Raw genomic sequence first — 16610 nt, forward strand, 5'->3', positions numbered from 1 at the left:
TTGAGTACTTTGTAGGAACAGCTTAGTGTGTGTGTGTGTGTGTGTGTGTGTGTGTGTGTGTGTGTGTGTGTGTGTGTGTGTGTGTGGTATGACTCAAACCTGACTCTATGACAAAAGGTGTCTCAAAGAGCTTAGTCTCCTTGAAAAACAGACATGTTTCCTGCTCTGTGGTACTATTGACATCTCCTGCAATATGAAGCACCTGCATTTCCAAACACTGTGTAGGTGTGTGTATACTGCCTTGCCACCGGAAGAAGGGGTTAAAAATGAAGGATCACATACATCCTACCTTGCTGACGGCTCAGAATTGAAGTATGGTATATACAATGTTGACCCAAGCTTACGTCATGAGCTATTTCTGTGTTGCTTGTGCAGGAGTACAGGAACACAGCTGGAGGTTGACTGTGGTCAGCGGAACCATTTGATAAAAATAATGTGAATGTTTCGGTCAATAGATGTTCTCATCAGTAGAAAACAAGTCTATTGACCAAAACGTTCATTTGATAGTGTGCCGCATACAATACTTTTTTCTCTAAGCATCGGGAGCGATAGAATGTACACCCATTTTGAATTATAACATCTTATTATTAACATCTGTTCTCCCCATATCCTTTGCAATCACAGCTCAGGTCTTCTATTATTCATGTGGAGGGAACCACCCCACCTATTTACTATACTCACTACAAGAGTCTCTTGAGAGAAATGGTTTGTTCTCCAAACAATTGGTCATTCATTCCCATCTCGGGGCAATACAATGACTCCTAGAGAAAAACTGTTATTCTATATTAAAGAGTAGTTTACATTGCAACATATACGTTAAGGCTGACTGGGGGACAAGCAAGCAGAACTTACTGTAATAGGAATGTAATGTTGTTTTTCTCGTGTCTGATGTTTACATGTGTGGTGTATTAAAAACGCACCCATCAGAAGAATATGCACATTACGTGTGCACGTGCAGCTTGTGTGTTTGTGCGTTCGTGTGTGAGTGTGCGTGTGTGTTAATGGTAGCCTTTTGGGCTGAAGAGTGTAGGTCACTTTCTAAATGTAATCTGTCACAGTTACTAGTTACCTGTTCAAAATTGTAATCAGTAACGTAACTTTTTGGTTACCCAAACTCAGTAATGTAATCTGATTACTTTTGAATTACTTTCCCCTTAATTAAGAGGCATTAGAAGAAGATCAAAAGGATCCATGAAATACATTTGGTGTGTCATCATAGTGGTCTCTGGCTTATGGCCAGACTCGCTCAGGTGGAACAATCTTAAACTTGTACCTTTTTTCAATGCAGAATTGAATGTCATTGAGAAACAGAAAGGTCTCAATGTATTTTTTTCCCACAAACATCCTTTTTCAAAATTACAAAAGTAATCCAAGACATAAACTGGTTTCCCAAAAGTATCTGTAATCTGATTTTAAAAAACAAACAAAAAATTCTGATAATGTATCCGATTACATTACAGTTTTTTCCCCAAATCAGATTACATGATTACACTGACTATACTGATTAATGTAATCTGTTACTCCCCAACCATAGATGAATGTAAATGACTATGCTAGTTGCCAGCCAGCCTCAGCCTGGTCGTATGTGTGTGTTAGCAGGCGCCTGCGGTGTTGCAGTTCTGGTTAATCAGTGTGTAAAGTAGAGCCAGTAGAATCTAGGTCTGCTGCTGCTGATTAAATATTAACTGGGCCCGGTGAGGGCTGCTTTAAGCTCAGCCTGATTGGTATATCTGTTTGATAACCCCTCAAGGAGCCGCAGCCCTCTGCTGTGGAGCTGATCCTACTGTTTGAGTGGGCTGGATTATTAGAATGGGTTGGAGAGTGGGAGGATGAGAGGAACACGCAGACGCATCTCTCTTTTCATGTAGTAGATTGTGGACTGATATCAGCATTATGGTGATCTGTGGTGTTAGTGGTGCCAGGAGATGGCTAAGACAGAGACAGGACTGAGACAGAGCTAGAGATGAGATGATGCTTGGGACCCTCCTGCAGAGAACATTTTGTCTGACGCTTAGAGGCTGTGTGTGTGTGTGTGTGTGTGTGTGTGTGTGTGTGTGTGTGTGTGTGTGTGTGTGTGTGTGTGTGTGTGTGTGTGTGTGTGTGTGTGTGTGTGTGTGTGTGTGTAAGTGAGAGCTCTGATCGCTGTGCTAGGGACAGGGATCAGTGGCGGGCTAATGACTTATCCAACACAGACACACACACACAGACGCAGAGCTGAGGGCTAATGGAGACTGTGTGACGGATCAGGAGAAATGGCCCGTGCCCTGTGTTCAGACTTGCCCTGTGGGTGAACAGACTGACACCAAATCGCCTGTGTCCTCACTAGGGCTGTGGAAGTCATGACATTTTATCAGCCAGTTATTGTCATGCAAAAGCCTGCTGGTCTCATGGTAATTGACCGTTAATTAACGAAGACACATTTTGCATTTCCAGGCCTCCACACATACAAGCAGTTGATGAGCCCCTTTGGAACACCTACATTTAATAAATAATAAATAAATAAATAAATGTAATACACACCATAACAATACATCCATTATTTATTTTAGGCAAGTCTAAAGAAACATGACATTAAGAAAATGTATTTCAGAAAGAACAGAATATGAGTTGGCCTACTGTATGTTATCTGGCTATGCACTATGCCATAGGCCTTTTCATTTAGCTGACAAGCTATGCTTATAAGTCCCGTGCCGTTATTTTATTTTATATGATTTCATAATAAGAAGAATATAATTGAACTGAATAACTGAATAAAATATAAATATAATTCCCATTACGGAGCAAGTGCGCACATGAAATGGTTATGTTGAGTATAAAATTGATCATTTGAAACAGGTCCTATATGCTAGATTTAGAGTTAATTTGAACTTTAGTTGTGAATGATACAAACCCTAAAATGTCTTAGATGTCAAAACATACACTACCGGTCAAAAGTTTTAGAACACCTTGTCGTGTCTTTGGCTATGCCGGATTAATAACCTGTTGGGGATAGGGGGCCGTATTGAGAATTTTGAAAAATATGTGCCCATTTCTAACTGCCTCCTACACCAACTCAGAAGCTAGGATATGCATATTATTAACAGATTTGGATGGAAAACACTCTGAATTTTCTAAAACTGTTTGAATGGTGTCTGTAAGTATAACAGGACTCATATGGCAGTCAAAACCCTGAGACAAATTCTGACAGGAAGTGGATACCTGATGTGTTGAATTACTTTTAAGCCTATGCCATTGAAACACACAGGGGCTTATTAATCATTGAGCACTTCCTACGCCATCCACTAGATGTCACCAGTCTTTACAAAGTGGTTTGAGTCTTCTACTGTGAAAACTGACCGAACAAGAGACTTGGAACGTTGGTAATAAGCGGATGGCTGATACTGCTCTGGCGCGCGAGTGCATGTTTGGGTATTCTCGTTCCAATACGTTTTAAAAGAGAATGCAATCGTCCGCCTTGAATATCATTGAAGTTCTGATTGAAAAAGCCCCTAATGATTTATGCTATACAACGTTTGACATGTTTGAACGAACGTAAATAGTTTTTTTTCCCTCTTTGGTGAAGACAAGTCCGGCGGGCGTCGTTCATGTTTTTGAGTAGCCTACAGGACGCGCTAACAACACGGAGCTTTTTGGACATAAATTATGAGCTTTTTCGAACAAAACTACATTTGTTATGGACCTGGCATACCTGGAAGTGCCTTCTGATGAAGATAATCAAAGGTAAGGGATTATTTACATAGTATTTTTGATTTGAGATGACTCCAAGATGGCGCCTAGTCTGTATCGCAAAGCCTATTTTTCTGGGCGCAGTGCTCAGATTATTGCAAAGTGTGATTTCCCAGTAAGGTTATTTTTAAATCTGGCAATGCGGTTTCGTTCACGAGATGTTAATCTATAATTCTTTGAAAGACAATATAATGTTTTACCAATGTTTTCGAATAGTAATTATTTAATTTGTTGTGCTGATTGACTGGTGGTATTGGAGGGAAAATATTTCCTCAACATCAACGCCATAGTAAAATGCTGTTTTTGGATATAAATATGAACTTGATAGATCAAAAAATGCATGTATTGTCTAACATAATGTCCTAGGAGTGTCATCTGATGAAGATTGTCAAAGGTTAGTGCATAATTTTAGCTGGTTTTCTGCTTTTGGTGACGCCTGTCTTTGCATTGACAAAACATTACACACAGCTATTTTCAATGTACTGTCCTAACATAATCTAACTTTATACTTTCGCCGTAAAGCCTTTTTGAAATCGGACAACGTGGTTAGATTAAGGAGATGTTTATCTTTCAAAGGGTGTAAGATAGTTGTATGTTTGAGAAATTTGAATTATGACATTTAATTGTTTTCAAATTTGGCGCCCTTGATATTTCACCTGCTGTTGATAGGGTGTACCAGGGGTGGGACGCTTACCCTTAGTTAAGTGACATGACATGCTATTCTATAAAATCCTTTCTCTGTAATTAATATTACCTGATTAAGCTAATCAGGTAAATAATTAACTAGAAAGTCGGGGCACCACAAAATAATGTTCATAGAGCTGTTATCTTCCGAATAAACTCGTAAAGACCTAGTAATCTTTTACATCAATAGCAGTCAATATTTAATCGTCACCATCTCATCTGAAAGTGGTAAATTCTTGGTTATCTTCACGAACCCTGGCTAACAAGTTGAATCAGCAATACAACATTTGGTTTAATTATTTATTTACTAAATACCTAACTAATCACACAGAATGACATATACTCAGAATGAATCATACATTGATGGACCTGGTGAACGGAGCCGATATAGTGGCTGGGGTTTGAGTGAAAGAGCGGGAAGACTAAGGAACAAAGGGAGAAGCTATGCTATCGTAGATACAGTATCTAAATTACCACCCATTTGAAAAAGGAGAATGCAATAAATATTTACTCTGAGCTGCGCTTCGGGAGATTGGTCGTAGATCGTAGGCCGGGTTGTCCAGCATGGGTCTCTGGTCCTCTGAAGACTGTCTAGTGGTGAACTGGAGTGTGGTAGAATGGATACTCTGTCCTTCCTCTCCTAGCCCACGTTTACAGCTGCGGTTGCTAATGCAATGGCTAGGAGGTATCAATACTTTAGTGAATAAGAGTTCAGAGTTCATACCAAGTTGCCATACTTTTAAGCTCATGCTATATTCTGTCTGGTATAGTCGAAATGTATCCTTCGGCGTGTAGGTCCTCACCTTCACGTTGAGATTCGATGCTAATATCGTTAGGTTCTTGTCGTTCAACCAGAGCTCACGCTGAGGTTGGCTTAGTTCTGCAGGTGATCTTTGTCCTTTCCCATCTTTTGATGTCACCAGACTCTCTCTCAATGTTAACCAAGGGATTTTCAATAGTCACATCGGTAGAGTAGAGAGAGGAAAAAGGGGAAAGGCATTTATGGGGGTCATAAACCTCCCCCACTCAGTCCAAGTCATGACAACCTACTCATTCAAGGGCTGTTCTTTATTTTTACTAATTTCTACATTGAAGAATAATAGTGGAGACATCAAACTATGAAATAGCACATATGGGATCATGTAGTAACCAAAAAAGTGTGCAAAGCTGTCATCAAGGCAAAGGTGGCTATTTGAAGAATCTCAAATATAAAATATATTTTGATTTGTTTAACACTGTTTTGGTTACTACATGATTCCATATGTGCTATTTCATAGTTTTGATGTATTCACTATTATTCAACAATGTAGAAAATAGTAAAAATAAAGAAAAACCCTTGAATGAGTAGGTGTTCTAAAACTTTTGACCGGTACTGCACATTCGGAAAGTATTCAAAACCCTTCACTTTTTCCACATTGTGTTACGTTACAACCTTATTCTAAAATGGATTGAATAGTTTATTACCCTCATCAATCTGCACACAATACCCCATAATGACAAAGCAAGAACATGTTTTAGATTTTTTTTCAAATGTATTAAATTGTAAAATTCACATTTACATAAGTATTCAGACCCTTTACTCAGTACTTTGTTGAAGCATCTTTGGCAGCAATTACAGCCTCGAGTCTTCTTGGGTATGACACTACAAGCTTGTCACCTGTATTTGGGGAGTTTCTCCCATTCTTCTCTGCAGATCCTCTCAAGCTCTGTCAGGTTGGATGGGGAGTGTCGCTGCACAGCTAATTTCAGGTCTCTCCAGAGATGTTCAATCAGGTTTAAGTCTGGGCTCTGACTGGGCCACTCAAAGACATTCAGAGACTTGTCCCCAAGCCACTCCTGCGTTGTCTTGGCTGTGTGCTTAGGTTCGTTGTCCCATTGGAAGGTGAACCTTCACCCCAGTCTGAGGTCCTGAGCACTCTGGAGCAGGTTTTCATCCAGGATATCTCTGTATTTCGCTCCGTTCACCTTTCCCTTGATCCTGACTGGTCTCCCAGTCCCTGCCTTTAGGCAAACTCCAAGTGGGCTGTCATGTGCCTTTTACTGAGGAGTGGCTTCCGTCTGGCCGCTCTACCATAAAGGCCTGATTGGTGGAGTTCTGCAGAGATGGATGTTCTTCTGGAATGTTCTCTCAACTCCACAGAGGAACTCTGGAGCTCTGTCAGAGTGAACATCAGGTTCTTGGTCACCTCCCTGACCAAGGTCCTTCTCCCCGATTGCTCAATTTGGCCGGGCAGCCGGCTCCAGGTAGAGTCTTGGTGGTACCAAACTTCTTCCATTTAAGAATGATGGAGGCCACACTTCAATGCTGCAGAAATGTTTTGGTACCCTTCCCCAGTTCTGTGCCTTGACACAATCCTGTCTCCGAGTTCTACAGCTAATTCCTTCGACCTCATGGCTTTGTTTTTGCTCTGACATGCACTGTCAACTGTGGGAACCTATATAGACAGGTGTGTGCCTTTCCAAATCATGTCCAATCAATTCAATTTAGCACAGGTGGACTCCATTCAAGTTGTAGAAACATCTCAATGATGATCAATAGAAACAGGATGCACCGGAGCTCAGTTTCGAGTCTCATAGCAAAGGGTTTGAATACTAAGGTATTTTTTTTTTTTTTTATACATTTGCAAACATTGCTAAAAACCTGTTTTCACTTTGTCCTTGTTGTGTGTAGATTGATGAGGATTTTTATTTATTTAATACATGTTAGAATAAGGCTGTAAAGTAACAAAATGTGGAAAGAGTGAAGGGGTCTGAATACTTTCCGAATGCACTGTATGCTGCATGGTGCGACTATAGATTATTGATGATTTGAGAAAGTTGCACAAAAAGCTTGTGCTCTGTTCATTGCCTCAGGCTGCACAGCTGTTCTTTTGTCAAATGATCATATTTTCACCCATCAGACTAGTCTCAATTTAATCTAGTCTTTACTAATATGTAACATTTATCAAATGTGCAGGGTCAGGGGGAAAAAGACATGTCATCTGTATGCACTGGAATAGCGAATGGAGGCTGCGTGCTTTGTGTGCTTAATATGTGCAGCTGAGAAATAAAATAAGAACACTTATTTCACTCCATGCATCAACCACTGTTTGAGGAGCATGCTCTCGCTGCCCGACAGGTGATATTCTGCCCAAACTCTGTATACCATTGGCTCTCCAATCTTGTTCCTGCAGCTACCCAGTGCTTAATTTGGGAAACCAAGTGACATATGTTCGGGAACACCGCAACGAAACATATTTCAACTAAACTGTTGACAGCCCGTCTGCGTGCTCGAGAAAGGAACAAAGGAGAGAGAGGGGGAGATGGAAATGCATGGTGGTGAGATATTCTGTATAGCTAAAGGTAATGTGTCACCCAATTAATTAGGAAAATATAAAATTACCTGTTACTAGGCTATTCTAAATCAAATACAAATTCTGCAATTGTAGGCTAGCTGTAAACCACCCTGCACAATCAATGAAGCAACATCATTGCCTAGGGCTATACATTCTCTCCCACTCATGGATAGAGATTTTGGAAAATAGCACAAAGTAACCAGTCCATCCAGTATGCATAATAATACAGTCCACACTCAAAGGCTAGAACAATTATGTACCAAAGACATCTTAAATCAGTTTTGTTTTATGTTTTTCTGCCATGCGTAATGTGCGGTAGGACATGCATTGTGTAATGGCAAAATCATCATTTGAATTCAGTTTTATTGGCTTGGGCTCATTAGCCTATGCATCAGTTATAATATGTGTACGGGTTATTTGAATGAATCGTCAGCTTAGAAAGCGCTGTCCATTTCCTTGTATTAGGCTTTGAAACAACATACACAACCATGTTTTACACTCAGTTTCAACCTGCTGTTGAACTTCTTTCTTCAAATTGATCATCACAGTGAGTTGAGTTTTAAAAGTATGATAGACCTACTGTTTTGATGATAAGTGTTTGATATGATTTTTGATTGCATTTGCATTGTGGTTAGAGTGACCATAGAGCCCTGAGTACCAGGCCATTAGGACCTGATGGTAGTTCACAAGTTGGGTACTACCAAAGCATGTCCAGGGTTCATAAAGGAGATTACCATGACTCAACGGTCACATGGAATTTTACTGCGGTCGTGACTCATGACTGCCGGTGTGGCTATAATATGGTCACGGCAACAGCTGAAGTCCTCACACAGCCTGCCACAGCCGCAGAGGGCCTACAAACGTGTGTGTGTAGCGTGTGTTTGTGTGTTCCAAAGAGAGAGACGGGGAAAGAGAAAAAGAGGCAGAGAGAGTATAAGTGTTCATTAAAACAGGTCACATTCACATAGATAGCAAGTGCATCCAGGCATTTATTCTTCCTGTCCTGTGGGACCTTACACCTGAGAGAAGGAACCAGTGATGCAGAGGAGAGCAGAGAGAAGGGGGTGTTCATACCAGATTGTTTAATAACAAGATCTTACCTAACTGAATGTGTATTAATTAATGCAACAGCCGTAGAGTTACATTTCTGGGTGTCAGGTCTGCTCCCTGTTCCACCTCCACTGAGCTCTTGTTGTTGTGTGTTTCAGAGCCAGATTGCCAGGAGCAGGAGATTTTCCTGTGGCGGAAGGATACAGGATTTGGGTTCCGCATCCTTGGAGGAAATGAGCCCGGGGAGCCGGTGAGTATCTCTCCACCATTCCTCCACCATGTCCCTTCTCTGTCACTGTTTAGTTTAGATGTGCAAAGGGATTCTAAGGGGACATTTTGAATCACTCCCCTTGCAACACACCATTCACTTATACACGACTGATGATTAAACATTCCCCATGCCTGGTAATTTCATCACATGTTAAACACTAAACATAGTTATGAATGCGTGTTAATGAATGCGTGTTAAAAGGGCAGCTATAGTACTGAACCCTCAATGGTCAATTACAGCTTCATCACGGTATGTTTCCTGTCAGAGTCCCTGCCTTAGGGCTTTCTTTGTTAAGCTTCAAACACACACACACTTTCACAACACTCATTCTCTGTCAGATCACACTCACACTGTGATGCTCAACCAACTGCCAAGAACTGGCAGCCTCTTAGTCGTCTTTCTCTCTTCCATCTGCATCACTTGTTCTTTCCCCAGTCTCTCCCTATAATATGGAGCAGTAGAAATGTACAGTCTGCTGTCTGTCTGACTGTGAGAGATGACTGGTGCTGTCTGTTAGATGAGGTAGGTCTGCATGCTGGTCTCAGGGGGTTCATTTAGACAGCTTATTAGGGAAAGTAAGGGCCTTACCCAGAAGCCTTTGGTTCTGTGCCATGTGTTTCTAAGGGACATGAAGAGAGATAAAGAAAAGTAGAGAAAGGCAGCGAGAGAGAGAAAAAATTATGAAGAGAAAGAGCGAAAGATGAGAGTGAGAAATAGAAATGCTGTAGGCAGCAAGCCTACCACAGAGGAATTAGCAGTTGTTATTTGTGCCAAGGATGCTCCGCGGTACACCCTGTACTAAATTTCCTACAGACACACACACACTCACCTCCGCCACACACCAGCCCTATCCATTCTACAGCCTCAAAAGACTACAATGCCGCTCTAGGCTTAGCTTCAGTTACGACTAACATGGAACCTGTCATGGAACAAGGGTTTTCTTTAACTGTGCTGTATTGAACTTGAACTACAAGTGAATTACAGGGCTAATGTATTTGTAATACGTTTGTAGATCTACATTGGGCACATAGTGAAGTACGGTGCAGCAGATGAGGACGGACGCCTGCGTTCGGGGGACGAGCTCATCTGTGTGGACGGCACGGCGGTGGTGGGGAAGTCTCACCAGCTGGTGGTGCAGCTGATGCAGCAGGCCGCCAAGCAGGGCCACGTCAACCTCACCGTCCGACGCAAGAGCTCTGGATACGGAGGTGAGGACAGGTCACAGAGACTACACAGGCATATGCACACTCACCCACACACTCAACAACAGCGGCTGCCTACACTACCCACACAAGCCTGGGTTCTGGCTGAGACCTAGTGCTAGTGGCTCATTTAACTATTACTAGCCCATGCCAAATGTTTGAATGTTGTTTGTATATTTGCTGAAAACCTTTTTTGTATTGCCTGTCCTCCTTCATCCCCCCTCCTTCCCCCATCTTTTCCTCAGTTTCGAAAGGGGAGGGTGACGTGCCCCCATCCCCTGCCTCGTCCCACCACAGCAGCACCCAGGCCCCCTCCCTGACTGAGGGCAAGCGGACCCCCCAGGGCAGCCAGAACTCCCTCAACACGGTCAGCTCCGGCAGTGGCTCCACCAGTGGCATCGGCAGTGGGGGAGGAGGTGGCTCCGGCAGTGCTGTGGTTACCGCAGCCCTGCAGCCCTATGACGTGGAGATCCAACGTGGAGAGAACGAGGGCTTCGGATTCGTCATTGTGTCATCTGTCTCTAGGCCTGATGCTGGGACTACGTTCGGTGAGTGGAGTAGGCAATACTACACTAGGCTGGGTTATGGTGAGCTGGGCTTTGCTACTACCAGCGTGGGCTATGATGGGTTAAGTTTTCTGTTCTCAGGTTGGTCTGAGAACCAGTTGTCATTTGCTATGGGTTGAACTGGGTTAAACTGGGGAATAATCTGGTAAAATATCCTGTAATCTGATCAAAGCCTGATTCTTCTATTTGACTTTACTGTGGTCGTTAATCTACAGTTTTAACAATCTTTTCTGAAAACCAACCCTTTAAGGGTTAACTTACGCTTGAAAAGCGTATATTAATAAACAGCCTCTTGAAAAGATCTGAGGTGATTTGAGTCGTAGCTAAGCCTAATAACTACAGAACACTCCCCCTGATGTTGTCCAGACAGCCCATTTCCTTGTGTTATCAAAAGTCCCTCTCAAAGTTTACAAAGTGAGACAGAGAAATAGTGATGCCCCAGTGCGTGAAACAACCTGAGTCTGCCAAGCAGCACACTAGTAAACACACAACTCTAACAGTGCATCAACACCGCCCGCCACTCAGCAACACAATTGATGTCATTTCTTGCGGGTGGAATTACAATATTTTGACAGTCACTCCTCATTGTATCCTCATTCCCACCTTCTTTATGAATAGCAGGGGAGTAATTTCTGATGGGAGTGGACTTAATGGTACAGCTCAAGGTCACAAACTCCATAACCATGAGCTTAGGGAAACAGAAATGTCTTTATGTGACCAGTTGCATTCACCGCTGGGGATGACTGGCTGGCTGATGCTTTATCAAAAACATCGATTCAGAGGCAGACTTAATACGTGGCCGGTTCTAGGTGATTCACTCAGCATGTCATTTAAGTTCCACTGAGCACATTCTATAGCTGTCCGTACTGTTTATCTATGAAGGCAAAATTGTAAAGTTGTCGCCATTTAAGGTCACTCAGCCGTCAAAGAGGGATTTTAAGCCAATGTGAGTAAGACCTTTAACATTCACAAGGCCGCAGGCCCAGACGGATTACCAGGTTGTGTACTCAGAGCATGCGTTGACCATCTGGCAAGTGTCTTCACTGACATTTTCAACCTCTCCCTGACCCAGTCTAATACCACATTTCAAGCAGACTACCATAGTCCCTGTGCCCAAGAACGCCAAGGTAACCTGCCTAAATGACTTCGGGTCCGCAGCACTCACATCTGTAGCCATGAAATGCTTTGAAAGGCTGAAATGATTTGAAAGGATGGCTGTGGCGGATGAATCAGAATTAGTTGGGTAACATAGATAATTAAGATGTTTTATTTGCATAATATGCTTATGTGAGATACTTGTCATATGTGAATGTATCTGTTAAACCATGTGAAGGGATGGCGTGATTAATGGGGAACCAATTACTTGTCTTCACAATGTCTGTGTGCAAGTCACTCCCTCCTTTGGCATTGGGGGAAGGTGTATGGCAGTGTCTGGAACCATTGTATGTCTTCTCTGATGTTGCACTTATCCTGGGATAGTGTATGACCTAGAGGCTCACTCCCCTCAGTGAGCTTGTCCAGGAGTGGAGTCAAGAGGGGGTTTTCTTGAGATGGGAGTATCTAGAGTTGACAACTGATTTATGCCATTGGATGAGCTAATGGTTCTGTTCTATACCATACCAGGGAGAGACAGTTCCAGTTTGGGGTAGGAGGACCAGACACTGGTCTATGCAATGAACACTGTTGACACAGCAGTTGCTGTCTGCTATGTTGTATAGATATCTTTCATACAAAACTTGACCTTGTGACCCATTCTATGTATCTGTGGTTCGTCATGTACGTTGAAGGGGTGTATCTTGGCAATAAAAGATCTTTATACATTTGTGTAGTCACTTTTCAATGGTGCATTAGAGATTGCGCATCAATGAAAGTCAAGTGCTTTTGCAAAAGCATCTTAATTATTAAAGATGTAGTTTTAAGTATAACTCTGACTGGTGTGTGAAGTTTGTAACTCTCCTCATTTGGTAATGCAGAAATTAGCCACCACATGGCTCACATCCCAGAAATCCTGGACCCACTCCAACTTGCATACTGCCCCAGCAGATCCACAGATGACGCAATCTATATTGCATTTCACACTGCCCTTTCCCACCTGGACAAAAGGAACACCAATGTGAGAATGCTGTTTATTGACTACAGCTCAGCCTTTAACACCACACTCCTGTACTCCCTGTTCACTACAGGGCCATGCACTGGACTCTAACCCCGCAATCACACATACTACACTGACACACACACACACACACACACACACACACACACACACACACACACACACACACACACACACACACACACACACACACACACACACACACACACACACACACACACACACACATACAATCACATTCCTTCACATACGCTGCTGCTACTCTCTGTTTATTATCTATGCATAGTCACTTTACCCTTACTTACATGTACAGTACCAGTCAAAAGTTTGGACACACCTACTCTTTCAAGGGTTTTTCTTTATTTTTACTATGTTATACATTGTAGAATAATAGTGAAGACATCAACGCTATGAAATAGTGAGGAAAGGAAGACCTAGAGTTACCTCTGCTGCAGAGGATAGGTTCATTACAGTTACCAGCCTCAGAAATTGCAGCCCAAATAAATGCTTCACAGAGTTCAAGTAACAGACACATCTCAACATCAACTGTTCAAAGGAGACTGCGTTAATCAGGCCTTCATGGTCGAATTGCTGCAAAGAAACCACTACTAAAGGACACCAATAAGAAGAAGAGACTTGCTTGGGCCAAGAAACATGACCAATAGACATTAGACCAGTGAAAATCTGTCCTTTGATGTGAGATTTTTGGTTCTAACCGCCGTGTCTTTGTGAGACGCAGAGTAGGTTAATGGTTTATCTTCGCATTTGTGGTTCCCACCGTGAAGCATGGAGGTGATTCCAAGATTCCACTATGTGTTATTTCATAGTTTTGATGTATTCACTATTATTCTACAATGTCGAAAATAAAGAAAAACCTTTGAATGAGTAGGTGTCCAAACTTTTGACTGGTACTGTACATATTACTTCAATTACCAAGATTAACCCGTTGCACATTGACTCGGTACCGGTACCTCGTGTATCTAGCCTCGTTATTGTTATTTTATTGTGTTACTATTGTGTTACTATTTTTCCTTTAGTTTATTTACGTTTTTTAACTCTGCGTTGTTGGTTAAGGACTCGTAAGTAAGCATTTCACGCTAAGTTCTTCATCTTATCTTTGGCGCATGTGAAAAGTACAATTTGATTTGATTTAAATGTCGTCCTCTGAACAAATTTAGTATCAACTTCCCTCTGATAAGTTTGCAGCACCAATATTGCTCCGAGGTCTCCTTATACAGCCTGCCTGATGACCAGGAAGATGTAGCATGGTGTAAAACATGCCATATGTCCTGGTTACTATCAAATGTATGTTTTGTTAGCTACTGTGCAGTACAATGGACCCAGTTCCATTGATCCTGTGGGCTATAGTTGAAGCCCCATTAAATAGAAGGTAGAAGTAGAGGTTGTTTACGTATCATTTATGCAAGCAGGAGTTCCCACTGAGACTAGATGTCTTTCTTTATGAGCGACCTGAATGTGCTCATCTGCACTGTCTGCAGCTGGATCCTCAGACTCAGTGACACTTCTGTCTCAACTGTCTCTTGTTGTGACTCAAATTAAACCATATTTTCTCCATGCAGTGCACTACTTCTGGCCAGACCCCTATATTCTCCATGCAGTGCACTACTTCTGGCCAGACCCCTATATTCTCCATGTAGCGCACTACTTCTGGCCAGACCCCTATATTCTCCATGTAGCGCACTACTTCTGGCCAGACCCCTATATTCTCCATGTAGCGCACTACTTCTGGCCAGACCCCTATATTCTCCATGTAGCGCACTACTTCTGGCCAGACCACTATATTCTCTGTGCAGTGCACTACTTCTGGCCAGACCCCTATATTCTCCATGTAGTGCACTACTTCTGGCCAGACCCCTATATTCTCCATGTAGCGCACTACTTCTGGCCAGACCCCTATATTCTCCATGCAGTGCACTACTTCTGGCCAGACCCCTATGTTCTCCATGCAGTGCACTACTTCTGGCCAGACCGCTATGTTCTCCATGTAGCGCACTACTTCTGGCCAGACCACTATATTCTCTGTGCAGCGCACTACTTCTGGCCAGACCCCTATATTCTCTGTGCAGTGCACTACTTCTGGCCAGACCCCTATATTCTCCATGTAGCGCACTACTTCTGGCCAGACCCCTATATTCTCCATGCAGTGCAGTACTTCTGGCCAGACCCCTATGTTCTCCATGCAGTGCAGTACTTCTGGCCAGACCCCTATGTTCTCCATGCAGTGCAGTACTTCTGGCCAGACCCCTATGTTCTCCATGCAGTGCAGTACTTCTGGCCAGACCCCTATGTTCTCCATGCAGTGCAGTACTTCTGGCCAGACCCCTATGTTCTCCATGCAGTGCAGTACTTCTGGCCAGACCCCTATGTTCTCCATGCAGTGCACTACTTCTGGCCAGACCCCTATATTCTCCATGTAGTGCACTACTTCTGGCTAGACCCCTATATTCTCCATGTAGCGCACTACTTCTGGCCAGACCCCTATTTTCTCCATGCAGTGCACTACTTCTGGCCAGACCCCTATGTTCTCCATGTAGTGCACTACTTCTGGCCAGACCCCTATATTCTCCATGCAGTGCACTACTTCTGGCCAGACCCCTATATTCTCTGTGCAGTGCACTACTTCTGGCCAGACCCCTATATTCTCTGTGCAGCGCACTACTTCTGGCCAGACCCCTATATTCTCCATGCAGTGCACTACTTCTGGCCAGACCCCTATATTCTCCATGCAGTGCACTACTTCTGGCCAGACCCCTATATTCTCCATGTAGCGCACTACTTCTGGCCAGACCCCTATATTCTCCATGTAGCGCACTACTTCTGGCCAGACCCCTATATTCTCCATGCAGTGCACTACTTCTGGCCAGACCCCTATATTCTCCATGCAGTGCACTACTTCTGGCCAGACCCCTATATTCTCCATGCAGTGCACTACTTCTGGCCAGACCCCTATATTCTCCATGCAGTGCACTACTTCTGGCCAGACCCCTATATTCTCCATGTAGCGCACTACTTCTGGCCAGACCCCTATATTATCCATGCAGTGCACTACTTCTGGCCAGACCCCTATATTCTCCATGTAGCGCACTACTTCTGGCCAGACCCCTATGTTCTCCATGCAGTGCACTACTTCTGGCCAGACCCCTATATTCTCCATGCAGTGCACTACTTCTGGCCAGACCCCTATATTCTCCATGCAGTGCACTACTTCTGGCCAGACCCCTATATTCTCCATGCAGTGCACTACTTCTGGCCAGACCCCTATATTCTCCATGCAGTGCACTACTTCTGGCCAGACCCCTATATTCTCCATGTAGCGCACTACTTCTGGCCAGACCCCTATATTCTCCATGTAGCGCACTACTTCTGGCCAGACCCCTATATTCTCCATATAGCGCACTACTTCTGGCCAGACCCCTATATTCTCCATGTAGTGCACTACTTCTGGCCAGACCCCTATATTCTCCATGTAGTGCACTACTTCTGGCCAGACCACTATATTCTCCATGCAGTGCACTACTTCTGGCCAGACCCCTATGTTCTCCATGCAGTGCACTACTTCTGGCCAGACCCCTATGTTCTCCATGCAGTGCACTACTTCTGGCCAGACCCCTATATTCTCCATGTAGCGCACTACTTCTGGCC

General features: G+C 43.3%; 1 protein-coding gene across 3 annotated transcripts in view; it reads left to right on the forward strand.

Moving 5' to 3' along the window:
- The window catches only part of LOC115166327 (membrane-associated guanylate kinase, WW and PDZ domain-containing protein 1), a 193975-nt gene that overhangs the window by 167011 nt on the left and 10354 nt on the right, over positions 1 to 16610 (forward strand). For all 3 annotated transcript variants that reach the window (XM_029720235.1, XM_029720237.1, XM_029720236.1), the window contains 3 exons: positions 8954 to 9045; positions 10079 to 10274; positions 10514 to 10816. In XM_029720235.1, coding sequence (XP_029576095.1) covers positions 8954 to 9045; positions 10079 to 10274; positions 10514 to 10816 — 591 coding nt within the window. The remainder of the gene's footprint in view (positions 1 to 8953; positions 9046 to 10078; positions 10275 to 10513; positions 10817 to 16610) is intronic.

Source organism: Salmo trutta, chromosome 28 (assembly GCF_901001165.1).
Source record: "Salmo trutta chromosome 28, fSalTru1.1, whole genome shotgun sequence".
NCBI lineage: Eukaryota > Metazoa > Chordata > Actinopteri > Salmoniformes > Salmonidae > Salmo > Salmo trutta.